The sequence below is a fragment of the Oncorhynchus mykiss genome, chromosome 3 (assembly GCF_057628025.1).
Source record: "Oncorhynchus mykiss isolate SJ-2025 chromosome 3, ASM5762802v1, whole genome shotgun sequence".
NCBI classification, from domain to species: Eukaryota; Metazoa; Chordata; class Actinopteri; order Salmoniformes; family Salmonidae; genus Oncorhynchus; species Oncorhynchus mykiss.
Window position 1 is genome coordinate 64655093 of NC_143024.1, and position 24873 is coordinate 64679965.

Here is a 24873-nt window from a genome sequence, read left to right on the forward strand (position 1 = left end):
AAATGGAAGCAGAACCAACACCATATTGACAAGGTTAACAAATCCCCCAGAGTGTCAGCATTTTGCTTAGAATCAACAAAGTAGACAAGTTTCAAGGACACCTCTTAGTGTAAAAACCATCAACAGCCAGAGGAAATGTGTTTGTATGTGTGTATCATATGCTTCTCAGGGCGTGAAAATGGGTGTGTCTCATTTTGTTCCTTACCTGCTTTCCACAGACAGTCAAAGCCGAAGAAGAGCCGCACCGGAAAAGGAGAGCGAGAGAGAGAGAGAGAGAGAGAGAGAGAGAGAGAGAGAGAGAGAGAGAGAGAGAGAGAGGGGAGAGAGAGAGAGAGAGAGAGAGAGAGAGAGAGAGAGAGAGAGAGAGAGAGAGAGCGAGAGAGAGAGAGAGAGAGAGAGAGAGAGGATAATGATCAATTTTGAGTTCATAATAATCACTGATAACACATAATTTTTCAAACATGAATTAAGAATGTGCTGGACATTAGAATATTCACCATATGTTGCCAAAACGACCCTATTTGTAAAGCTTTGTGCAAGAATTTCAAAGACTAAGGAGATTAGAAAAACGGACTACCGCTTATTACAGTGATTTTGATAATAACATCAATACAAACACAAACTTTTCAAAAACAACTATTGTACTATCTAAAGGACGTCTTGTAAAGCTGACTCCATTAGTCGTCCAAACTACCGCATATTGTTCAATGACATGTCCCATTCTATATCAGTCTACGGGGAGAATTCAGTTGCGTCTGCAATATTTCCAGACCTTTTTTTAATAATGGCCGTTTGTTTGTGTTGTTGTTGTACAGCAAGCAGAGGCTCAAATAATTAGTTTAGTCAATTGACTTCAATGGTGACTGACTGGAGAGTCCACTCCACAGTAGACATATCCTGGTCTTAATGAATGATCTTCTGGTCTAGTGCACGTCCACATAAGATACATGGTAATTATTGTCTGGTATCGCTGGGATCAATTTGCATTTAACCTAGATTTCAACTAAGAGTGGATTGTGGCGCGTTGTTATCACACAGACATATGACAGGGAGAGAGCGGCAGCAATTATCAATGTGTAGCAATATTATTGTGACATCCCTTTCATTTGATTCAACATAATCCCCGAGAAGAAAACATCTAATCATTAGCATTTATGCCAACACATATTGGCAATATAATTTACAACTGGTACGATAACACCACCTAAAGTGGAAACTCAAACATCCCTATACAGATCTGCCCAACACCGTTCCTCCTCCTCCTCTCCCATCCTTACTCCAAAATGCATTAACCAAGCCATATATCACCATCTTCACATTTCATTTATACTCATGTCCCAGACGTGAAAACAAAGGAGCCTCCTGAGACGTGGGGCCCGACCTGCCCCCCTCCTCCACCCCTTCACCCCCACACCGCCCCACGACGGGCGGGCCCTGCCCAGTGGGTCACCTAGTTCTGCACGGGGGCTTGCTTTCCCAGGCTCATTACCAGACAGAAGACAGGGGGCTAGGGGAGGGAAGGAGGGAAGAAGGGAAGGAGGGAAGGAGTCTGCCCTGCATGGCCCTGCTGGGACGGGGACCAATACTTTCAGGTGAACTGGTTTACATGGGGACCAAACTCCCTATTCAGACATCCAGCCTGAGGAGCCCCCCGGCCTGGCCTGCCCTGGCCTCCACTCGCCAATGTAGGCTAGGCCTATGCCCCCTCCAAACCGACCATGCACACACACACACACACACACACACACACACACACACACACACACACAAAGATGACAGAGTCATGCACAACAGATACCCACACTCCTCCTCACCAATTTAGCCCTTAGGTTTGGTGTGCTCATTAAAAACAACACACTCCCAATTTACCAAGTAGGATGTTGAAGGCAGGGAGACATTGATTGACCTTGTTAACCTCAGTTGTATCTCAATGCATAAAAAAAGTTATTTAAATAATACCGTTTCCATTGCATTCATGGATACCTCATATCTAGCCATGCCCATTGCATTAAACAATGGTGGAGATACATTGTAACTGGTAAGAGAGAGAGAGAGAGAGAGAGAGAGAGAGAGAGAGAGAGAGAGAGAGAGGAGAAAGACAGAGAGAGAAAAACACTGTCAATGTCCTCTATTGAATCTCATCTCTTTGAGAGAGAGAGAGAGAGAGAGAGAGAGAGAGGCACAAACAGCCAACGAGTGAATACAAAGGGAGCCTTTCAAGTTCATCTGGACTGATGTAATAAAATTGACACATGGAGTCAGAGCTGGATTGTGGGGTGTCTGTTCTACCTAAACTCTCATTTCCAAAGCTCTGTCACCTCCCTTCACTGCAAATGAATCAATTACAGCCCAACCTAATCCTGTTAGAGCGATGAAATGACTGCATACCTCCCCGTAGGCAGGTGCTGCATGCCAGGCTCAAGGGCTTATTATTCAGACTAGACTATGTACTGTCATCATAAACCAGTGGTGTATAGCATTATGTGTTTGTCATTATGCAATCAAAATCATTCAAAATGTAAGCTACCTTTTTGTTGATCTGATTTTGAACAGAAAAGTGTATTTCTGAATATCACCGCACAACATTGTTGTGGAAGGATATGAATGTATGTTGATCTGAAACTGTCTAATGGATATAATAAATAGCATTTTCCCTGCAGAAACGGCTCCCTGAACTCTCTTTCCTTCCTTTCTTTAGAAGAGGCATTGCTCATACTGGTTCTTTTCACATCTCATCACTCCTTTATGCAAATCCTAACAAAGGGAGAGAAGCTTGTAAAACTGTAGCTTTATTGTCAGGTATAACTGTTTCTGTTAGTACTTTACAGGGCAAATAGGAGGGGACTGGGGGGGGGGGGGTAACTAACACTGCCTTATTGTTTACAGCCCACTGGTTGAGGGCCCTGGTTCTGCTACAGCACGTTTGCAAGGTACAATCCGTCTAGCGGGGGCTCCCGACATTCTGAAGCACCTTGTCAGATAACGCCTGACCCACACTGAGGAGTGCCTCTGGGGAAAATAATGAAACAAAACAATGACAGAGGGCTTGTGTGCAGCCAAGAGGAGAAACGGGAGGGAGGAGGGAGGGAAAGAGAGAAAGAGAAGAGTGGGGGAGAATAGGAGCGCACCACAGCTAAGCCGCTCCTCCCCCCCCCCCCCCCCCCCCCCCTTCCCTCCATCATGGGTCGGCCCCTGCTCTGCTCACCCAGACCATTGTGCACCCAGGGGGCTTTGGAGATAAATGGCCGCATGTTAACCACGTTTGACGGGCTGCACAAAAGGGGACACCTCGGGTCCCATGACGCAACCTGTACACCCCGAACACCCCCCACCTCTACCCAAACATGAGGTACAGGGGACAGTGCCACCAAAGCACCCAATGAAGCGCGAAGAAAAGAGCACAACAATTTGTCACTGGGCTGTAAGGGCTTTGTGCTTTAAGAATTGGTAGGGCAGGTTACATTGTAGGGTGGGGAGGGTTAGAGGTAGGCTTTTATAGGTAACACCTTTAATAACTAACACAATTATCACGCAAAATATAAATGGAAATAAAAGCAATCTCTTTGTGCTAAACAATTTTCCATGTGATCGTAAATGACAAATGAGTCTGTTTGGATGTGTTGTCTCATTGAGGGCTGCTCAATTCAATACTTGTATTTTCTGGAACATATGTTGTTGTCCTATACTTAATGAGTCAAGTCCAAACCATTACAGATAGAACCATCACACAATGGAGAAAAACTGTCAGATTTACTGCCCATTTCACTGCATAAGCACGCTATTGGAACAAACAGATCTTATAAAGTTATCGTTGCCTTTTGAGGGCTACTCTCACAACAGGGGAACAAAAGCCTTTTAACAAGGTGTTTGTCACGTTGTAAATAAAATGGTACTTTGCAATCGTGCAGATTTAGATCAGAGTTCGAAATAGATCAGATAACACTGGGTTTAAAAATGTATCTACTCTACACCTCTTGTCCATTTAGGAAAAATTATCAACCTTTAAATTGGAGACTACAGGAGGAGAATTAAATGGCTGTCACCCTAGCACCCACTCGCCACTTGGGGGGGGGGGGTATAGTACTCGGCTGTAGTACTAACCTTTTCAGCTCTGTCACAGCTTTGATGCTTGACAGGACCCACAAAAGCACCTGCCCCATCCCCGGAGTGTTCGTTCAGCACCCCCCTCTCATTTTCTGTGACCTGGCCAGCATTCCTAACCATCAGGGGGTCCTTCCCATGGCTACCTTTACCCAGTCACCCCAAACCCCCCCCCCCGAGCTCTCATACAACCCACCCAGCCCTCGTAATCCCACTGCAAACACGGTTAGGCCTGCGCAAATGCAACGCGCAAGACTTCTCAGGCCTCAGCTAAAGGTGCACAACTGATTAGGCCCCATTGCGTGGGAACTAAGGAGAGAATCTGTGAAAGAAAAACTCATTGAAATGCATATGGGGACTTTCCCAAAACCTGGCCTGTGAAGTGTCATTTTGTGAGAGAGAGATTTCAGGGTTGACAGGTCTGTGAAACAAGCGATGTAGGTTTTCGACTAATGATGATAAAAAAACAACAATATTTATGTTTTTCTCATAAATGTTTAAAAAATATGACCAATGGCAACTAAAACGGTTTTTATAAACAGAGGGAATGGAAGTCATACCAAAAAAATGGCTCCTAATAATTACCTCTCATAGCAACAACAATGTCTGGCAAAGTTTGAGAGAGGACTTAAAAAAACGCACTGTAATTTTCTGATGTAATGAATATGACCCTGCTAGAGTGCTGCGTTGCACCAGCCCAACCCAAACAGTGACAACACTTATATCCACACAGACAATGTCATCCCAGCACCCCTCCTTTCCTTTGTTCCCGGCTTAACAAAACTCAGCCGTCACGCCGTTTTAGCTCAATAAAGACCGTGGACAGCCGTAACCCCATCAGGCCCTGCTTGTCATATGCAAACCTCTGTGTGTGTGTGTGTGTGTGTGTGTGTGTGTGCGTGTGTGTGTGTGTGTGTGTGTGTGTGTGTGTGTGTGTGTGTGTGTGTGTGTGTGTGTGTGTGTGTGTGTGTGTGTGAGAGGGAGAGAGAGAGAGAGAGAGACAGACAGACAGACAGACAGACAGACAGACAGACAGACAGACAATGTGTTAGGGCAAGAAAAAATCAAAGAAAGAGATTGGTAATGTGCGGTTGATGCAATTGTGCCATGCTTAATCTGTGAATGTGGTTTGTTTGAACAGATGCTTAATGTCAGAACTTGACATTGAGAGAACGTGAGATAAAGACAAACAAACTGCTGAAGGGGACAGCCAAGCTTAACATTGAAAGGTGTTTCTCATTGACCGGTGAAAAAGATTATGCTGGACCTGGCTATTATGTCAGACTCCATTTTATTATGTCAGACTCCATCTACCTATAAGACCACTTCCCTGTTCCTGTCTTGTTCAGGATGGTACAAACTCCCTCTGTGCCTTTTTATTGTTCAGGAAAAAGATGAGCATTCAAGGGGAGGAGCTTTGCATGTGTAACAACAAGAAACTCTCCCCTTTCCTACCCAGTACACCCCACCCTCCTCTACCTCCTATCCCCGCCCAGCACTACAGTCGCTTGTCAGAGCAAAGCACTAATTGCCAACATGCCAGGCTGCCACCATAATACAAACGGGGGGTGCATTAAGCGTGGCTCGCTCATTTGCGAGGAGGACGGCTGAGAAGGTGCCGCACATGAATATTTCATTAAGTCTAATTGCACAGGATCACTCCTTTATGGTAAAACCAGAGTGAATGCAAGTCATTAGGAGTGCAGCCCCCTGTACTGTAAAACTCCAAACGCAACATCACATTAAGATGCCCTGTGATTTGTCTGCTTAGAGGGTACGATAAGACGTGCCATCTGGATGAGTGGCACACACATGGCACTGCCAAGTCTCTTTAGTATACTATACACACACCACCCCAGTGATGGAAGAGAGAACCACACCTGCAAGCATTTCCCTCGGATGAATGACGCCGGAAATGACACACAGAATCAAAGATGTTGATCTGAAACTCTCACGCAACTGTCCATTTTACAAAACTTCTCCCTCATCACCTCTGAAGCCATTGCTCCCAACCATACGGCAAGCAAACACCATAGCAGAGGTGAAAGAGTGCTCACCTTTCCTTCACATGAAACGGTGTCGGGCCACTTTGACAGGAATGCCCGTTCCTATACCCCTGAGTGGTTGGACGAACACTAGGAAGGGAATCATTTAGCCGTGGAATGTAAGGACAGGACATCCCCCTCAGATAAGACACGGGCAGCCTACGCCTGAGGTTGTGACTGAGCAGCTCAGAGTACGGAACTATCAGGAGGGAGGCCCACCATAGGGGCTGAGGCTCAACTCAGGCCTGGCTTCCATGAGTGATGAACTTCCTCATTACTTTAATTGCTAGATCTGTGACCAGGAAGTTGTGTCCTTTCATCCCTGACTGGAACCCCTGCTGATGTACCCTGAGGAGCACTACAGACGACCCAATAGGAGGACAGGACAGTGAACTGGTAGTTTTAACCTAACGCACAGAGAGAGAGGACCGCTGCATGGGAAACAAAGGCTGTCTCCAAACGAAGACAGGACAGGAGAGTGGATCCGAACAACGGGAAGAGGAGAGAAGGCGCTGGCTGGAGCCTTTCTGGCTGTCACAAGAGGGGGTTTGGGAAAGGAGGGTAAGGGTGGAGGGAGCAGGATGGAGGGTGGATGCTGTCACCATGACTAATCCCTTCACCCAGTTGGCTGTGTTTGTTACCTGGGGAGGTGTCTGGGTGACATTTGGTAGTGACAGTGCCGGGAACGGCTACGGCTCAGAGGAGCCTCTGCCCCAGTCAGAGCCTATTTAAGGATCACATCACATCTACCCATCCTGATGTCTGCCCTTCCACCTCATAGTGGTGGACAACACTACCCAAAAGCTGATCATCAACGGGATTCAAGTGCATGGTGTTGTTGTTGTTTCTAACCCGGTTGCTGTCATGTAAATGGCCAGATATGTTTGAGTGGTGAGGTTAATCACCTTCCCACTACTCACGGCAGATATAGGTTGAAAGAGCGTTTAGAAAACAACACAAATGTAATTACAGTGATGTCAGTCTTTGAGATCTTTCCGTTGCTATAGTAGTAGGGGTCCTAAAGCATACAGATCTAGTTCAGAAGAGGGCTAACAGGGAGGACTGGAGAGAGACAGAGACTAATCTCCTAAATCAATCTATTTCTATTACTTCTACACAGAACAGTTGATCTTTATCACCGAAAACACGCCACAGGGGATATGCATCAGATACCACAAGCCAGATTCAGCCAATGTGTCTACTTCCAAGAGAGAACAGCACGTGTGTTTGTAAACTTTCCCACTCAGGTGACGACAATACAGCGGGCCAGAGACCCCGTATGTAAGCTTTAAGTCCTGGTTGTGTAGATCTGACCGGAGCACTCACTGACAGACAAACAGAACTCTCTGTGGGAGGCATTCACCCGTATGGGAGAGGTCTGGACCCACAGATGTCATGACACCTTAATCCACCGATCCGTTATTGATTGTTCCATGTGTGTGACCTTGCCCCGGGAGCTGCACCACACCGCGCCAATCAAGCCCACATATCCGTGTGAGGGATGCCGCATACGTGTGTCTGAAAATGTTGTCGTCTGGCTCAAACATGTTCAGTCGATATGTATACAGGCCTTGATCAGCGAGCACCTCATGCTCACTTAAAACAAATGAACAAAAAAACGTCTAAAGCTGCTCAATTTAAAATAACCGGTTGAAAATGTGTAATAGTTCAGTAAGGTTATCATACAGAGCTCCCCTCTCCCCATCCCCCCCACCCCTGATAGTTGCACTGAACCTTATTTCCATTCATTATCACGGGGACTGTTGTTTCTGTAGCCTGCAGTGACATACCTCATTATTGACCTTGGTAAATCCTAGCTGTTTAGGCTAAAGGCGATGTGGCGCCACAAAATGTCACGGGGGAACTCTGTATTCACTCATGAAGAAAATATGCACATGGTTACAGAGAGAAAAAAATACAATAACCCATGTCAGTCACCTTGAAATGCACCAACACTGTCAGGCACACAAATAACCAGCAGAATGTAACGCTTTATCAGCCTGATTCGTATCCCTCAAAGTCAGTCAGTGCAGTGTGGCCCTATAGTACAAACTGTAGCAAGCAACACTCTCTGTGTCTCCGCCATTCCAGTCAGCAGCGTAGGGAGGCGTACTGTAGGTGTTCTGAAGCTGTCAAAGCGGGCTCTCTGTTCTGAAGACTTTTGTGCTTCTGACACAGTGATGAGCTTTGTTTGTACAGTTAGACGTCTTGGCATTTACAAGCAGGCAGGCAGGGCCCATGCATCTCAAAGAAGTACGGTAAAGAGAATGATGAGTGAGTGGGGGTGGGTGTGGGTGGGCACGGCAGGCAGGCAGCAGACACACTAATATGTACATGGCCTGTTCCTATTAGTCACCGGTGACGCGAGAGTAACTGCGCCCCCGGTGGCATTCTCTCCTGTCCCCCTCAGTAGTGACAGATGTTAGGAGGACAGGCAGGATAAAGCTGTAGCTGGAGTGGTGGTAGTGCAGGCCGGCTACGGAACGAGAGAGGTGGGAGAAGTGTATAGCGTTGCTGGGGATTAGTAAAGCAGGACTTAGGCTACTCCTCAATAATTCTATAGATCGCTCTCTTTCTCAAGACAGACATGATACCAGATCATTTCATTAATATGATCAAAACAACATTTAACTTTGATCATACACAAATACAGACCAAACTGTACATCTATAAATAAATCACTGACTTTGGCCATTTGAACTGGGAGTGCATTAATATGGGAGTGTGTATGTTATTGGGTGTTTATAAGTGTGTAGTCAGGAGTCATTGGGGCCAAGTCAAAGAAAAAACGCTGGAGCATAGAGGCATCCGGCCAGCCCATCTCTCTGTCCCTGTATGTATAAAGAGTGAGGAGGGGGCAGTGGCTGCATAGAGACTTAACACGGCTCCCCAGGCCACCGGCACACTGGTTAATATAATGTCCCTGCCTCCGCCTGGCTACTTGGTGAAGCATTATCTCTCCTGCACCTCTCGGAACAAAGGCCCCCTTCTTCCCAAAGCAGGCCTGTCTCCTCCCAATGTCCAAAGGTGTTTGGTGAAGTAAATCTGCCTAAATCCTGCACAGCTTGGGCTGGCAATGGGAGGGAGGGAGGGAGGGAGGGAGGGAGGGAGGGAGGGAGGCAGGCAGGGAGGGAGGGAGGGAGGGAGGGAGGGAGGGAGGGAGGGAGGGAGGGAGGGAGGGAGGGAGGGAGGGAGGGAGGGAGGGAGGGAGGGAGGGAGGGAGGGAGGGGGTTGAATGAAGGTGAATGACGATAATCTCCTTTTCTTAACAAAAAATTAGGAATTCATATCACATGGTGTATTTTAAAGTTGCAGCATCCCACCCCCTTTCTCTCTCTCTTGCTCTGTTTCTATTTATCTCTCTCTTTCTGTCTGCCTCTGTGGATGTGTGATTCCTGACCTACGAAGCAGCAGGAGAAAAGAGAAGAGGCCTACCACAATGAAGTCTGTCTCGCTAGACAGCACCGCAAGACAAGTGTTTTGCCTCTGAATTGGGCTTTATGGATCTATTCAGGGTTATATAGTCAGTATTAAGGCCTTGGAGCACAAATCGCAAGCTCTATCTTTTAAATGTACAGAAATATGTATTATGAAGGTAGTTTGTTGTGAGTGGGTGAGGGATGGATGGGGCGGAGTGTGCAATGCAATGCAACACACAATGTGACTAGCACAACCAATCCACAGGGGAAAACAAAAACAAATCCCACCTGCCCCCAACTCTGTCATGCTGATTAAAATGGAATCTGAAAAGTCTCAGGCACTCGCAAGATTTATTTTACAGCCATAAAACAATCTGTTGCGTTCCCTCCCTCGCAACCATGCTCTCTCTATCCACACCCCTCACCTCTTCCTCTCTCTCCCTTTCCCTTTCCTTCTCTCTATCCTCCCTCTCTCACTTTCTCCCTGCTTACCACTCATCTCTCGCTCTCTATCTCCCTACACCACTCATCCCTCTCTCTCGCTCTCTCCCATTCAGCTGTGAATAGTCCAGGAATGGCATCCCGTAACCCTATCTGTCCACCAGTAGGACCCAGCCCTTGGGCTGAGTGGGAGGGCTATATAGGGCACGTAACCAGGGGAGGCCTGACAAACAGCCGGAGACACCTAAGTTATGTCGCTCAGTCACTACCCACCACCACCTTCTGTCCCTCTTTTCCATAATCGCTCTTTTTCATTCCCCCTCTCACTCTCACTCACTCTCTCGCTGTCTGCTTTCCATTTTTTCCTGAGCTCTTTTCATCTCGGGCTTTGGGATGCTGAATGCGAGAGCGGCCTGGCGGCGGTGAAAGGCCTGAATTGTGATTAAGAATGAGGAGAGGAGCTCCTTTTCTTTGTTCTGCCCTCAGGGGGTGTTTACTGAGGGGGAGGGAGGGGGGAGCAAGGGAGGGAGGGAGGGAGGGGTGCGTAAGACATGGCGGAGCAGATATGAAAGGCATTCAGGTCAGCACTGATGTGAACGAGAGTGGTAATCATACCAAAGGCGTTGTGAAGGACCACCATAGCAGTGCCAGAGAGCTCTCGGACTGAGGATGTGTGTGTGTGTGTGTGTGTGTGTGTGTGTGCGTTTACGCATGCACATGAACAGGTATGAGTGAGCTCATATGCCATTAGCCATAATAAGCTGACAGACACCGAATAAAAGTGAGAGAAAAAATGTCTGGTAAAAATCCAAACACAAACAGGAGGGCATTAGAAAAGGTATCTGTCTCCAGCAACTAGGACAATGGCACGTTTGTGAGAAATGTGGCATGAATGGTACAGCGGGCACCCTGACACTGCTCACTGCTGATGATAGGAGCATGTAAATGAGACACACTTCCAATGACAACCCATTGTCTTGAGACAGTTATGGACCCACTAGCCTACTGGCTACGACAGCTATACAAACCATGCCTTAATTTGAATGTTGTAATAATCCAGAGAGGAACCACTGTATTTAACGTCTTATAACTAACTCTAAGTCGGGGTAGCAAGACCATAACAGAAGACACTGCTGGGACCTACTCTTCTGATTTAATCAAACAAGGTTTGTGTCCAGTTTATTAGGTATTTGATCATAGGCTAAATTATTTTGAAACCCTACACACTTTAGTCCACACATTTGGTTAATGGCGAGTGGCTTTGAAAGCTGAAATAGTGGCCATTTTCTTTTAAAGAAAAACAGAAAAAGAGACTGTTTTAACTTTATTGGCTGGCGAGGTTGAGGGAGAGCTTTTGACAGCTGCGCTCACACAACCGAACGAGCCCTCACAGCTGGATGTGACGTAGGCCTATAGCACCAGAGGGGGGACTGCGAACTGCAACAAAGCTGCGCAGGCTGCGCGTATCGAGTTACACAGGGCCTAATGTGACCTCCCATTGGGACCCGAGAGTGGCAGAGTAGGGGGAGATGTGTGTGGGGAGGGGGGAGAAGAGAAGTATAGGCATAAACACAAGAAACTTTCATAGTGTATGCAACAGACAATATGTGGACAATTCCATCAAAGGGTTAATAGCATTTACATAATGATCGCGCATATTTCGAATTAAAATATGAGGATCATGAAAAAAATCTATAATTAAACAAAAACACACCACCTCACAACCTGTATATTCTGGTGCTCCGTTTCTCGATTTGCGATAATAAAATGCATAGGTCAAATAACAAGACCCTTCAGGCCTTCTCCTATAGGAATAGTCTACTGTATCGGAGTGAAAGTTGGCCTCAGGCAAAAAGTATATTCAGGCACACATGAGTTGTAGTAGACTTTCAGTCTTATGAATTAAAAGTTGACATTCTGGATAACACACATTTACACCAGACCAAAACTGTGGGCCCACATGTCTTTTTGTTGTTGCCTTAAACCACACAATTAAAAGTCTTACATAGACAATATGGGCCTATCCAGCGGACTGTAAGGCAAACACAAGCATATTCAAAATAACTAATTGCATAATAGGCTATAAAATTCGCCCACAAGGAAGAAGCAATCCGCGAAAAATGGGGAATGGGTGCGCAAACATTTCCTCAATAAAATGATCAATAATAAAAGTGAACATCTGGGAGGAGCAACAGTAACAGAAGGCCTCCGTTGTTGAGCCTCTGACGAGACGTAAGCCGGTAAAAAACGCTTCCAAACTATCTAAAGAGGTTGGTTAAATAAATACGTTTACTCTTAAACAAATGTCAACTGGTCAACAATACTTTTTTCGTTATGTTTGCCCATATTGGCTGAATGGTCTTTGAAATTCAATCTATACCATTTCAATTTTAAAATTCACTTCTCATCTTGGTCCTTACAAACACCAAGGTGCAGTTAGAGAGCAGCAATACTTCACTCTATTTGCCTTTGTTGATCAGAAACGTGCTTGAGAGCAGTAAAGACCCTGAACAACCTACTGATTTCACTCAATCAATGAACGAATAAAAACGAATAACCAGGAGTAGTCGACTGAAAATTGTTCAAAAAACAATGTCATTTAAATGCAAAGATTTATTTAAAAAATATATGTTTACAATAGCCTACGTCTACAACAAACAAACAAATAAAACAAGACACTGTGATAATTAACACCAAACATGTAATATAGCATGTGATATTAAAGTAACAACAAAACCGACTTCAGTTCAACATTGACATTAAATCAAACTTTACATAACACACATGGCTGAAACGTCAAAGGGATGCCCTCCTCGCAAAATCCCTGTCACAACTCCTAGGCTACACAAAACTCAGGAGTTTTTTATATCCCATTTTCTCTGTTGCTTTCTCCCTAACATAACCGTTAAAAACGAAAATAAACGTTGTAACACATAACTAAATTATCAAGTAACTGTTCGATAATAACAGAAATGCACTCGCATACTTTTGTGTGATACAGTCTGTGAGCTTGCCTATGAGTTGTGTTGCGTTTAGTGCTGCAGCCTTTGTGACGTGCCGCATCAGAACAAACAACAAATGTAACATTCAGAAACTGTGACTCTTACATATAATGACCATTTCAAGACCTTTATCTCCAATTTGACAACCTATAATAACTAATACGTGGTAAGTGTCTGTAAAGACACCAAGTCACTTCTGGATGGCAATAATGGCACAACACATCACAATACACACAGCACAACACAATATACACAGCAATGAAACAGCCTTGAATAAACGTGAGATAAAGCCCATTTCCTTCATAATCACACAAACGTTACCAAAACAATGCAATTTCTACATAATCCACAGGTTTTCCCAAAATTTCCAGTTCATAGCCTACGAGAAGCGCTCCTACCCATATAACGGTTTTCCTGCATGTCTGCTAGATAATGGCACTATCTCGCTGAACCGCTTTTCGAGCCTCATTCTGAAGTTCCTTTCTCACACAGTCCAGACTTTTGATAGTCTACTTTAGTGTTCATAATCTCATTCAAAATAAACATTCAAATGCTTTTCATACTGATTAAATTCAAAACTACAACAACATGTAGGCTACTTTTACGCAGCCTACCCTCTTCACAACGCTTACACTGAATGTAGCCTAATTGCACTGTGGAAGGAGACAGCGCGCGGGATGTCCCGCATATGACTGGTGGCAAAACATACAAATGTTCCCGAACTGTCCTTTTATTTTACTTTGAAAATGTTCTTACCGTTCTTTCTTTGTGGGTTGGATTGTTTTCGCCTCTTACACCGGGGACCCTCCGCCATGATCTCCTGCTTCATTGATAAGACGAGTAGGCTAGGTCAGATGGCATGCGCTCCGCATGGGCTCGGCTCCTTCAATCAGCAGCACACAGGCAGGCTCTGGTTGGTATCTAATAACCAAACAAAACGGCGACAAATGTTGGGACAAGATGACTGTATGGATCCTGTTCAACCACAGGGGCACGACATATAAAAGTTAAAATTCACTCTAAAGTCTTCAATGAAACTCCATATGCGTAAAGAAAGAGTCCAGGAGAGTGATATTGAGTAGGATCGTAGGCTACTGCGTCCGCCGTCGCCTGATCTGTTGATATGTCTCTAATCCGGCAGAGCGTCAATGAACCGAGCAGAAGGAGGAGGACAGACAGACAGGCAGACACATTCGATAGTTTACAAGGATGACTGAAAGCTAAGGCATACATTACCACTAAGGTCGATTATTGTATGAAGTTAAAAAAAATAGGTGTACCTTTTTGTTTAAGTTTACTGAACTTTCACATAAACTTGAGCCTTGTTGATGACGTTTAGGGATTGTGACGGCTTCCCCTACTGTCAGTCAAAAGCGACTTTGCTGTCATCTCCAAACTGAAATCTATCCCATTGGTTCAGTTTTTAATCACTAAAATGTCAAACTTAACCAAAGAACTATAAGCCATAATATGTTACATCCCTTTCTCGCCCATATGTCATCTCAGTCATTTAGAGTTTAGTTTCCCTTTTTTGCAAGCTATGTTTATGAGTGTTAATATTCTGTAAAAAGCCAATCATTTTGATAGGCCATTCATGATAAAGATTCAGCAAGAAAAAAACCTGCTAAATTGTGCAATCTTAAAATGTGGGGAAATAGACAAACTTCCCTTTTATGAGAAATTAATGTTAAGATGTATTTTATCCACCATCCAAACTGATTGATAAAAATGAGAATCAGCCTGTCCATGGCCCACATTCAAATGTTGTGTAAAATGTAGGGACGTGGTGTTAGTGGAGTTTGTATTAAAACGGTAGCGAAGCGAAGGAGAAAACAAACACACACACAGTCACCAACATTTACACGACAACACACGGAATGGGCTACTGCCCCACATGGAAAAGCTTTATATTGTACATTTACGAGGAAAATCAATTGAAGTAGAATGGTTGAAACACAGCCCAGACGAGGATCTCCTAGTTTAAAGATTTAAATGTGGAAATGTTGCCACCGCATCGCATTTTTTTCACAAGGCTTTGGCATTTGCACCAGTAGTGAACACACACATAGGCTACAACACACACAATAGTGCGGATGTCTGTGGTCACTGCACAAACCCCAGCTACGCAGAATAGGAGATGTTCACATTTGGAATGTGGATAAAAAAAAAAATATGTTGCTCCATCTAATAGAAGGCTATACATAAAATGTACAAATAAGATGGATGGCAAACCAACGGGAATAGCCTACGTCCGTTTCCTACCGAAAGGAATAGGAACGAATAACATCGAATACATTTCGATTCCCCGGAAAGGACACCGGGAATATGATAGCATCAGAGTACAGTTGACGCAGGTACCTACAGCGCTCTACCCACTCCTGGAGCAGCACGGACCTTTCTCACCTGCTCAGGTAAGTGGTCCAACTTTTATAATTGCGCAACAGCGCACGGATACCTGAGGTACCTGCATGCCATAGTTACCTCAAACACATAGATGTTGAAGTTTCACAGTCAGAAACTGATGTAAAAATGACAATGTGGTAAAATACACCTACCAGAGTGTCAGTGTGATCCTTCAAACAGCTGGTTAGAAGACAGAACGTCAAAGAGAAATGGTAAAGTGGTGCGTCGTGGATCCAAAGAAAATAACTGGGAATAAGCCTTGAAAATAGCTTGACGAGGGACCGTTATTCCTGATGGGCAGGTTAGGACTGATCTCTTTCAGCCACTTCACGAAACAGACCTGGGGACGCGCACTGACGTGTTACGCCTCTTCTAATGACATTTTTTCGCTCTCTTTCTTTTCCTGCAATGTAGAAGGCGCCGGACCCCTTAACACGCCACCTATCTTCACGCGGAGGGATAATTGAGGAGTATGTGTGTGAGCGTCGTTTGGAGAAGAACGTGATCAAATTGTTGTCTCCCTTGACATTTATCATTTGTAGGCTATGCTTTGAGTCAAAGGTTAGAGGAATTACCCACGAAGCAGACTTCCAATAGCGACATCACAAATTAAATAAAACAGCACTGTAATTGCAGTGAGAGAGAAGATCTTTATAATTCGGCGACAGGCACTGTCCATACTGGCATATGAGTAAAATCTGTGAAAGGAGCGCCGAAGTACCTGATTGGAGCGCACAGGTAGTTTACCTGTACATATAGTTCCCTTCCTGCGTGTATCCAGAGGCACAACAGCGGATAGGTACCCGACCTCTGCCTTTTTATTTTGACTGAGTGACTGTATATTCTCATTGAAAATCCTTCTGTGCCATTCCGCATTGTATTCATTGTACAAAAACGAAAGGGGGAAGATGCAGACATATTTTTCTACCGGGCTCTCACTGGCATTAACTAAACACGCTGCGGCAAAGGCGTAATTTACAACCTGCAAATATGCATATCATACTATATAGGGCTTTTTTTGATTATGTTTCATGTTTATCATAGTTATATAAAAAAAATCATCATCATCACTTGTAGGCTCCAGTCAGTCATGTGCAGCGGAGAGTAACTAACACACATGGTTTGTGGTTGGTAAAGTAGGCTATTCCCCTCCCTTCTCGGTATCTATTTATTTTCTGGATGGATGGATGATAAGTTCACAAATGGACGGAAGCGGCTATATGATGAGCCCACTCAAAGCCATTTGGATTTGAATGGAGCTCATACGAAACCAGGAATATGGAAACTTGATCAAGATGGCAGGTTATCAGGTAATTTTGAGATCTATGGTTATTTTTAAGTTATTAACAATAATAACGTTCTATTTATTATTATTATTATTATTGGGCTATTAACTATTATTATTATCATCTTAATCAAATGTCATAAGCATATATATATATATATATATATATATATATATATATATATATATATATATATATATATATATATGGACAATTTTTGCCAAGGCCTCACGACATCACAATAAGTCTATTGATAAAAGTATAGTATAGTTTCTAATACGTTTGTAAATAGGCCCTATCTAGAGGTGCACAGAGGTGAGGTGCAAACAGTTGCGCCCAGTAACTCCCCCCTTTTTTTGTCTCTACGTCTGTTAAAATGGCATGAAATGAGATTACAGACTTCGATACCGGAGTGCTTTGGGCATTAAGAAATCCACTGTCAGTGGGGCATCTTCTCTTCTTGTGTAGAGCAAGAACGTTTTATGACCAAAGTATGTTCCATAATGAGTCCTCCAATTAGCATTTGATCATGTAGAATAGCATATAGGCCTACTCCCATTATCAAAATGACATTTCCACTAACATGGTTGATTTTGAAAATGGACAAACATATTTATTTTCAAACCACAATCTCCTTATTGCGATTTTTTTTCAGTATTAAAAAATGTATCTATCATTTTATTAAAATGTTGTTTTTTTTGTGACCTTTGAAAGTACATTTAATGGCTAAGTTTTGTCACTCACAGCATACTGCTTTTGGGAAGAAAATAACAAACAGATATTTTATAATATGAGACTTGTAGCTGCATAAAGCTGAATTGCTGTCTGTGGCTTATTTGGAGTGTCTGATAAGTCTTTATGTAGAACCACCTGAAGTTCTAGGAAAAATAAAAGGGAAATGAGAGCCTCAGTCACCCCACGAACCTGAGGAAAGGTTTGTCATACCCTGACCATGTGAGCTCACACACACACACACACACACACACACACACACACACACACACACACACACACACACACACACACACACACACACACACACACACACACACACACACACACACACACACACACACACACACACACACACGCACACACAGAGAGAGGGAAATAGATAGAAACCTAATGTTGCTCAAGAGGTCTTATTGCAACATGGGAGAGATACAGTTATGGGGGAAGATTAGAGGCAAATGGATGTCATTGACATTAATAGGTGAAAGAGGGATCTGGAAAGTGTATGTGTTGAGCAACTGAGAATCATGTCCACTAATCATTCCTCTTTTTTTACAGGCCGATATGAAACAGCAAGGGTGACTTACAGTTAATGTCCTAGCAACATTGATATTTAAATTCCACAATACAAAAAGATATAGGAGAAAATACATTGTTACACTCACCTCAGTTCAGCCTGTTAAAGAAGCTGTTGTCATTTATTTATCCTCACGTGTTTAAGCTGTCACTCTGATTTTGCTTAATGATGTGGTATAAACTCTACTGTTTTCTATTTTAGCATTCTGGATGTATTTCATGAAGTGAAGATGTTCAGTCATTTGCAGTACGGTTATCACTATGTAAATTGCTTGAACTTGTCACGTCAAAATGCCAGCTAGTCATTGAGCACCCACAAGGCTGTTCTCTCTGATGTGGTTCAGCATCGGAATGTTGTCCACTGGCATCCAACAGCAAACAACTTCCATCAACGACACAACAAATGTTGTCTGATAAACTGCTAGATAAACTAGCTGCGGTTCACTCAGCAACTATCATTATTGAAGTCATTGGCCAATGAATTCTTATGTGATAGTGGTTTTATATGGACATAACAGCCTCAATAGTCCTTTGGACCTCCCCTCCTTCCCCATAATAAATGTGTTATTGTCACATACACTGGATAGATGCAGTGAAATGTGTTGTTTTACAGGATCAGCCATAGCAGTACAGCTCCCCTGGAGCAAATTATGGGGTTAAGTTCCTTCCTTAAGGGCACATCAACAGATTTTTCACCTTATCGGCTCGGGTATTTGAACCAGTGACCTTTCGGTTACTGGCCCAACGCTCTAACCGCTAGGCTACCTGCCGCCCATAACCGCCCTTCCTCTTGCCCCCCATGAATGACCTAATCCAGCGTCTGCTGTCAACATAAACACATCACTAATCTGAGTCTATATCTGTGTAATACCAGTGTAAATTGAAAATAGAGGGGTAGAATAAAGACCGGGGGAGAGGAGAAGGGGAGGGGGAGAAGAGAAGGGGAGTAAGGGAGGGGGAGAGGGGGTCTAATCCTGGATGTGGGAGGGGCGACAGATTAATATCGAGGCCTGGAAATGAACCAGGCCGGGGAGGGAAAGGTCTTCGGTAGAGAGGATTTAGGACAGGAGATCTCCAATACCTCTCCTAGCCTACTGGCGTTGTCTGATCTGAACTGGGAGATACAGACTGCATCCCTGACCTATATATACTGTACATGTGTCTTGTCTGGCCTAGTGTATATGTTCAAGTGACTTCTCAGAGGCATGGAATACATGGAAGGCTACCTCCTGACCTCCCTCTGGTAGAGGCCAAGTTCAGTCTGACGGTGTTATGCTGTGGGTGGATCTCTGTTTACCTTTTGACCGCCCAGTGATTAAAACATGTGACACACAACCACAAACGGGAGGAGCTTTCACTTAACTCCATGATTCACCACAGTGTTAGTTTACTTCATGGAACCTCGGGATTATATGGTCATGTACCTGGTTAGTTTACACCCTGGTTCACACAATTGTGTTGTTGCATTGTGAAATGTATATATTTGACATTAAAGTCACTAGAATCAATTTTTGTTCAAAACCACTATTTTAGACTGACCATGTTTAATTCCTAAAGGCAATGATAGTTTATACTGTACGAAAACGTTAGATTTTAGGATATTGCTATGGTGAATCATAGTTAGTTCTGCCCTGTGGAGTTTTTTTGTCAAGGTAATCAAAATCCCAAGGGGTCAGATAAGCCCAGCTTTTTGTTGTCCCATTCTCCCTCTACCAACCCGGCCATCTCTCCCTGCCCTGCCTGGCCCGTTCATTAAGCCCTGTCTAAACAAGTAGGTGCTTGTGTCTCTACCAGTGTCACAGCAACGTTTGGTTTGATCTCCTGCCAAGCTCGGCATGGTCCATGGACCCTGGCGCCTCCTGTTAGAGGCCTCCTTTTATTTTATAAAAAGGATGGAATGCTGCAGCAATTACAGATGACCAGCATGTTTCAAATACGGGTACATGTTGTCATTTTGCTGAGGCAACTGTGAAACAAATCATTTGAGTTTTTCAGAGACATTTCGTGACTAGTCGTTCTTTGATTAGATGGAATGGAATGCATCTCTATCTGTTAGACTTCAAATGAAATGTTAATTTTTCACAGCCAGGGTTTGTGTACTTGGGTTTTGTGTATCTTAACTTGTTTTTATATATGCCGCAAAGCTCTAAATTCTTGGTGACATTATGCCCTTATTAACTATAGAGACATAGCTCTGTCTCGACTAGAAAGCCCTGTCCTCAGCGATTAGCTATGGCTTTTCAGTCTCTCGTTACCAAAATACTGTATTTGTCAAAGCCGGCCTAGGCCGATGGTGGCCTTGAAAAACCTGTCACTGCCCCAAAAGATGAGTTTCTCAATTCGATAAAATATAACTTTATTTATCCCCCCAGGAGCAAGGACCCTTCTTATGACACTAATTCCATGTGTTCTTCATCAAATCTGTTAGGTATTTACAGGTAATTGGTGCATAGTAACTGAATGGGTATAGTGAGGTTTCCCCTGTCCGTCACAGGTCCCTGTATACCCTCAACTGCTCTGAATGCTTCTACGCTGCCCTCATGTGTTGAGAAACCCTAAAATATTTTTGGGGATGGCTTACTCTCAATCCCCTGCCTCCCCACCCCTAAATCCTTGCCTCCCATTGCCAGCCCTCACCCTCTCCTAAAGACCCCTCCCTCCACCACTGCAGCCTCCTCCCCCTGTTCCTCCCTTTTTTCAATTCCTACCTTGCAGTTTAGTGCTGTGTGGAGGATTTAGGCCTTAATTGACAGCCAGATGTGAGGCCCCTGGGGAGCAGGCTGGTGAGCTATGATGCTCTAAGCCTAATGGGAAGTTTTATATGTATGGGAGTGAGGGCCTTGAACTGATTAGTGTAATTCCCCCTAACCTCCCCACCCCCCTCCCCATCATCAACCCCCACCTTCTTTCCTAATACAACATCCCCCACCCCAAAAAACAAATGAAGGTAAGCCGAATGTTACCATCAGAGATTAGTGTACCTTTACAGCCATTACCATCTCCGGATGGCTGTCTGGGCAGTGGTCGGAGGGAGCCATTGGGTCAGTGACTTAAATCACGTGCACAGTGGTGGATAGTGGAGGACATGAAACATAGACTGCAGCACCTGTCAAGATAGGTTATTGCCTAGGTTAGTCTGGCGTGCCTGTGCACACCTGTTACAGTTTCATCATCAAGGAAGCCCCTTTGATCAGTGCCATGTGGTGTCACTCAGACGTGCAAAGCAAGTAGGACGCACGCACACATAGGCACGCGCAAACACACACACACAAACACACACCTCCCAACAGGGTGGTTATCCACCTTGGCGGTTAATCCTGTCTCCTACACAAGAGTTGGAGCATAAGAGCTGTGAATAGTCTACTGGATTTTTTGTTGTTGCTGTGACAAGGTATTTGACAGACAGAGAATAGTGATTATAGCTTTGGTTACACTGAGTATGAGCCTGATTCTGATCAGGACAGCTTTTTACTGAATGATTAAGCATGATGCCACCCATGGAAAGTCTCTGAAACACCTGAAACATGAAATGATCTCTTGCCATCATGCAGAAAACCTCTGTCAGGAATTTATATGGAAGGAGTTAGAAAGAGGTTAGCTCCAAAAAAATGTAGCTTTGCCTCAATTTAGGTCCTGACTTTGAAGAATATAGACTATTTGTGAACTACTCTGTGGCTGAAACTCCAAAAGAGGAATAGAAACAAAAAAGAGGAGAGGAGAAAACACAAACTGAATAAAGTAAGTCAATACATTTGCTCTTGGGGAGTATGAGGCACAGAGGAGTAGGAGCCACAGGCACTAGTCATCTGAAACACACCACCACTTTACCTGAAATACAGAGGTTGATATCAGAGGTTCGTGAGTCTAGACTCAGTCATCATTGACTGGAAGGTATTAATTACCAACGCCCGTCTTAACCACAAATCCCGTTAACCCAGTGTGTAGCGCATTTATTACGCACATAACCTGTGAACTCTGCACATATTGTAAATCAGCCTTACTATTAAGTAATAAACCTACAATACCGAAACTGGATACTGGAACGTTTCTGTCATACTCCAAGTGTCATCTTATTCAAAATGTTTTCAAGAAAATAGGACAGGACACATATAGATATCTAAGTGTCTTAGCAGTGATATCTTCACCAAACTGATGTTACTAAAGCAAGGCCTTATAGGAGGCTGTGAATGGCAATCATACAAGGCGGTGAGACTTGGTCCTGTCAGCTCTACAGTCAGAGTGATGGGCTGTCAGGTCAGGACTAAATATACTCATGGGGCGGTCGCGGTCATTGGCACTTCCTTTTGGCTGTCATGATGCCCTCAGGAGTTCTGTTAAAGAGTGCTGGATCTTGCAGTGACATGACTTTGACAGAACAGAAACTGTGGGTAGGAAAGTGTAGTGTATGTGTGTGTGTGTGTGTGTGTGTGTGTGTGTGTGCGTGCGAGTGTCAGTGTGTGTGTGTGTGCGTGTCTCACACTGTGTCAGTGAGTCTTTATTTGTGGGAGAAACTTTAAAAGCCAGCAAGATGACACACACTTCATATTCAGTAGATATAGGCTTAACTGACCATATAGAACTAACCCCAGTTTCAGCCGCTGCCCTGACAGGCTTTCCCAGCCGCTATATGAACCCTCCAAGGCGAAGGACAGGAAGTGGACAGGGGGAACTAATCTTGGGGAGGAAGCGGTGGGGTGATACCTGAGGAGGAAACCAGGAGGATGTAACTGGCTAGTGATTACTGAACACAGAACTGTCAACCCCCACAGATGACACAGAGTGTGTGTGTCTGTGTGTGTGTGTGTGTGTTTGTGCGTGCATGTGCATGTGCGTGTCAGTGACTGTGTGACGGACGGGGTAAGGAGGTAGAGGGTGTTATCGGACAGGCTCGCTCAAGGAGGAAGTGAATGCAAGGCATGATAGTTAGACAAAGTGGGCCATATCAGTAGTGAATGAGGGTGTTGGAATGTAGGGGGCCAGAGTTAAGCAGCTCGGTCTCCGGCCCCCTGTCTGTCCAATCCTCCATGTGAGGCGAAGCATGGGGAATGAGCACGTGTGTGCCTTTCCAAACATCTAAAAGCTGTGTATAAGCCACACATACCATATCATACAAACAGTTCCACAGCCCGACACGTAACACTACCAGCACCTGCACAAGCTCAACACACACTGACCTGATTCACAACGGTATACATACATACACTACCTCCACCAATACCTCGAAAGTTCACATCAGATCAGGCATTGATCATACACATGGTTTTACAACACGGAAACACTATTTGAACACTGCACCATCCATGTTCACAGTAAGTCTGACCTGCCATGCTATTGAATGGAGGAAAGGGGGATTTGAGCTGGTTCATCACCTCCTTTCTATAGAATAACATCCAGGCGTTTTTTCTTTAATCGACAAACAGCAGCCACAACAAAAAAGGGTTGACTTTCGATCTGTGTGAGCTGCTGGATGGGAGTGAGTATTCCCCCCAGAGGGAGGATTAGCTGTACCTGTGAAAGGCCTGTCAGGTAGATTCACAGGAAGCCATGATAAGGAGAGGAGTGAGTGGGAGGAGAGGGGGGATAAGCGAGAGGAGCGGAGGAGGAACAGTTCCATTTCTTCTCTGTAATCCAGGCCCTCGCAGGATGCCTGCAGAGCAAGGCTTCCCACCCGTCTGTGTTTTGTGTTATGTCTCCCTTCTGTGGAACGATGGAGGGAAGGAGGGAGAGGGAGATACTATTGAATGTGGCATCTAAAAGGAGGGGAAGATGGCTGAATTCGTGGATTGATGTCTAAAATGTTGCAGAAAATCTTGATCTTTCAAACATAACCTAACTGGACATATTTGGTACATTGATCAATGTTTTTGCACCTTCTTCTGTATACAGTGCATAGCAGTTTGCATCCCTTTTCAGTACATCAAGGAAAGTATAATCAAGGTAGGCCTATAGATTCGTTTAACCACACATTCAAGTACTTGGGAAATTCCGTTTGTAGCTCGGATAAAGTGTTTGGATTTAAATAATTCAATAAACTCTGTAAATTGACCTTTTCCACAGTGACCACAATAAATGCAGCACTTCATGTTTTGGCAGAGGTCCTTACACTCTTGAGCATAAAGGAAGCATGTCCTTACGACAACTGGACGAGGTAACTAATCATAACAGGACACACAGAAGGAGAGCTGGATCTACAATGTGTAGTTTTTTTCAATTCTGTTTTAGTAAATGTACCCGTTGAAGAAATAAGAGGGAGGGAGAGAGATATAGGTGAGCGAGTAAGAGATAGAGAGAGAGAGAGAGAGAGAGAGAGAAAGAGAGAGAGCGAGAGAGTGGAGAGAAAGGTAGATAGAGACATCCTAAACCTGTGTGTCTGTGTGCAAAAACGAAGATGAGCAGGTAGTTGACAAGCTGCGTACCACTTAGTGATTAGGAGGAGCCAGTGGTGGGTCATGTTAATGTCAACACTGCTGTCACAGCCCCATATGTTTACAACCCTCTTCCTGGCAGCTCCCACCTCCCCAGTTCCCTCCCTAGCACCGGTCAACTTAATCCTTCACAAGTCCCTCACTCTCTCTCTCCTCGGCTCCATGTTATGTGTTCTCTTTTCAAATGACCACCAACCCTCCTCTGTGTAACTGTATTCTCCGTACTGTCTGTCTGTGTCTGAACTTAACAGGGACGGGACAACTCATTTGAGGTAATGATTCCTCTCACTTGTCCAAGACAATACAGCTTCGCATTAAAGGTGGCAAATTTCTCTCAAACTGCTAACAATGGTGATGAGCTGTGGCAGATGCTAATGGTAGTACGACATGTTTAATTGGGAGCAGTGTGTAACTACATGCACTACAGAGCCAAGGCCCCCTAC

The 24873-nt window shown here is 44.4% G+C and overlaps 1 protein-coding gene and 1 long non-coding RNA gene across 5 annotated transcripts in view; one reads left to right on the plus strand and one right to left on the minus strand.

Moving 5' to 3' along the window:
• zeb2a (zinc finger E-box binding homeobox 2a) overlaps positions 1–15885 on the minus strand; it is a 48105-nt gene extending 32220 nt beyond the window's left edge. For 2 of the 4 annotated variants that reach the window (XM_021597322.3, XM_021597320.3), the window contains exons 1-2: positions 15564–15885; positions 13765–13929 (exon numbers count right to left, since the gene is read on the minus strand). In XM_021597322.3, the coding sequence (XP_021452997.2) occupies positions 13765–13837 (73 nt within the window). In that variant the 5' untranslated portion in view covers positions 13838–13929; positions 15564–15885. The remainder of the gene's footprint in view (positions 1–13764; positions 13930–15563) is intronic. The other 2 variants (XM_090229903.1, XM_036974563.2) reach the window with 1 other exon arrangement.
• Positions 15875–24873, plus strand: part of LOC110520185 (uncharacterized) — a 66787-nt gene continuing 57788 nt past the window's right edge. The window contains exon 1 of the long non-coding RNA XR_005049194.2: positions 15875–16721. This is a non-coding gene — a long non-coding RNA (uncharacterized LOC110520185). The remainder of the gene's footprint in view (positions 16722–24873) is intronic.